The 2072-nt window shown below is 48.4% G+C and overlaps 1 protein-coding gene across 1 annotated transcript; it reads right to left on the bottom strand.

The window, feature by feature from the left end:
• Positions 1-353: 353 nt before the first annotated feature.
• RPRML (reprimo-like) lies at positions 354-2043 on the bottom strand. Its single transcript, XM_014956490.1, has one exon. It carries the CDS (start codon positions 1540-1542, stop codon positions 1207-1209), a length of 336 nt encoding a protein of 111 aa, XP_014811976.1. The 5' UTR covers positions 1543-2043; the 3' UTR covers positions 354-1206.
• Positions 2044-2072: the final 29 nt, after the last annotated feature.

The following is a 2072-nucleotide window of genomic DNA, read 5'->3' as shown; positions in this document are numbered from 1 at the left end:
TTGCAAGAGGCACTCGGTGCATCTTTATGAATCTCTGCTTCAGCACTGTGCAGGTATTTGACACAAGCCTGAAATATGTCGTTCCTGATGCATTCCCCATGAAATTCCTATGGCAGGGTGGTTGGAACTCAATGATCTCTAAGGTCGCTTTCAACCTGAACCATTCTATGATTCCGTGAATTCATTTGTTAGTGGTAACTGACACTTACTGTGAAAAATGTGTGGTGGTTTCTGCTTTACATAAATATCTCTAATTAGATTTCAATTGGAAGGTGAAATGATTATATCAGGAACTAGGATTGAAATATCTGAACTCAGTACACACAGAGAAAGAAAAAGAAAACAACACCAAATTCTTTTGAAACAGGTTCTTTTTTTTTTCCTGAATGTTCACCGGTTTTCAAAAAACTACAAAAACGTCAAGGACTGTAACAATATAACAATAACTTGGAAAAAGGCTGTTGTGTACAAAAACAAGCATGCTTTTGTTTTGGGGTTGGAGTGGTCTTTTGAATTTATCTGGGTTCTTTTCTTCCTTCAGCATAGCGTGAAAGAAGAAAGTACCAGTTTATTTAACAGGAGAGCTCAGAAAAATAAGGAAGAACATGCTTTCCCCGTTACAAAACTCTAGCAGAAGATGCATGCTTGAGGTCCCATATACAAACAGACTGACACATTTTGTAGCATGCAGACTTTGTTGTACGACCCACATGGCACTTCCCTTCCCCTGCCCCATGGTCAAAGATGTGGTCCGTGCCACGCATTTCGCTTTCCCTTTAGTTTGTTTTTTTGCTTTCTTTTTGTAGTAAGTTATTTGCTTTTTTTTTTCCTTTTTTTTCCTTTTTTTTTTTTTTTTTTTGTAGCCCTAAATCCCAGGTAGTGGTATCCAAGGTAACAGCAGAAAAGAGTCCAGATCTGCACATTATCACTGTTTCTGCAAGTTTCATGCAAAACTTAAGCCATTTCTGCATGCAACACGATGCTGGTCATTTATTGTACTTCATACAACTCCAGGGAGATTTCCCCCTTCACCAGGACAGTTTGTTGACTGGGAAGCACAGATTTGCTTTCCCATGGACACAGACACATTAAAAGAACCCTCCCCCCTTTCCACTCCCCCCCCACCCCAGCTGCCCCAAACACATGGGAATCTGCAGCTCAGCACCAGGTCCAGCCAGTTCACTTGCCTACAAAAGCCCGGTGGGTTCAGTAAAGCCCCATGATTGCAGCTCCCACATCCTTGGAAGGTCTTCGGTCCTTCACCAGAAAGTTAATCATGCTCTCCGACTTGATGAGCAAGTTGCAGCCCAAAAAGAAGATGCCGAACATGACAGTCAAGGAGAGGACACAGAGGACGGCGATCTGCACCACCCGCGTGATGTAAAGGCTCCTCTCGTCAGGCGCCAGGACCGAGGAGCCACCGTCGGTGGCCAGCACCGAGCCGGTCCCATTGCAGCAGGCCATGAGCATCCCCAAGCCCTGGGTCCTGTTGGGGTAAGCTCCCTGCTCTAGCAGAGTCTGGTTGAAAAAGGATCCATTCATGGTCTACGCCTGATCCCAGATCTCCAGGGAAGGCAAGAGGAAAGCTTGCTGTCCCCCTGCCCACCCCTCACATGCCAAGGCTTGGGACGGTGGGCTCCGAGTGACCTCCTGCCTTTCTTCTCACAACGCCTGGGATGGAGGGAAAACTTCCTGGAGGCTGCGAGCAGGTGGGAAGCCAATTTGTGCAGCCGAGGGATGTCTCGCTCCCGGATCCCTCCTGGCGCAGGCAGCCTCAGCACGAGCCCCCAGACAAGCAAAAAGAGAGAGAAAAGGCGACGGGGGCGCCGAGGAAGAGGAAGGCAGCCAAAGATCACCCCATGCCTCCTGCCCTCGCCGCTGCCCCAAAGGTGTCACCCCAAAGTGCAGGGCAGAGGAGCGGTGTCCGTGTCCCTCCCAGGGGAGGGGGTGTCTCCTGCAGGAGGGAGAGCTGATTCCTGCCGGCTGGGAGCTCCACAAATGCAAGTTCCAAGCTAAAGTCTTCACCGTGTTCAAAGAAAAAAAAAAAAACCACAGCAACTCCACCCCCTTCC

The sequence above is a fragment of the Calidris pugnax genome, unplaced genomic scaffold (genome assembly GCF_001431845.1).
Source record: "Calidris pugnax isolate Ruff unplaced genomic scaffold, ASM143184v1 scaffold167, whole genome shotgun sequence".
Classification (NCBI taxonomy): Eukaryota; Metazoa; Chordata; class Aves; order Charadriiformes; family Scolopacidae; genus Calidris; species Calidris pugnax.
The sequence above is the reverse complement of the archived record's forward strand: the minus strand, read 5'-3'. Positions and strand labels throughout refer to the sequence as shown.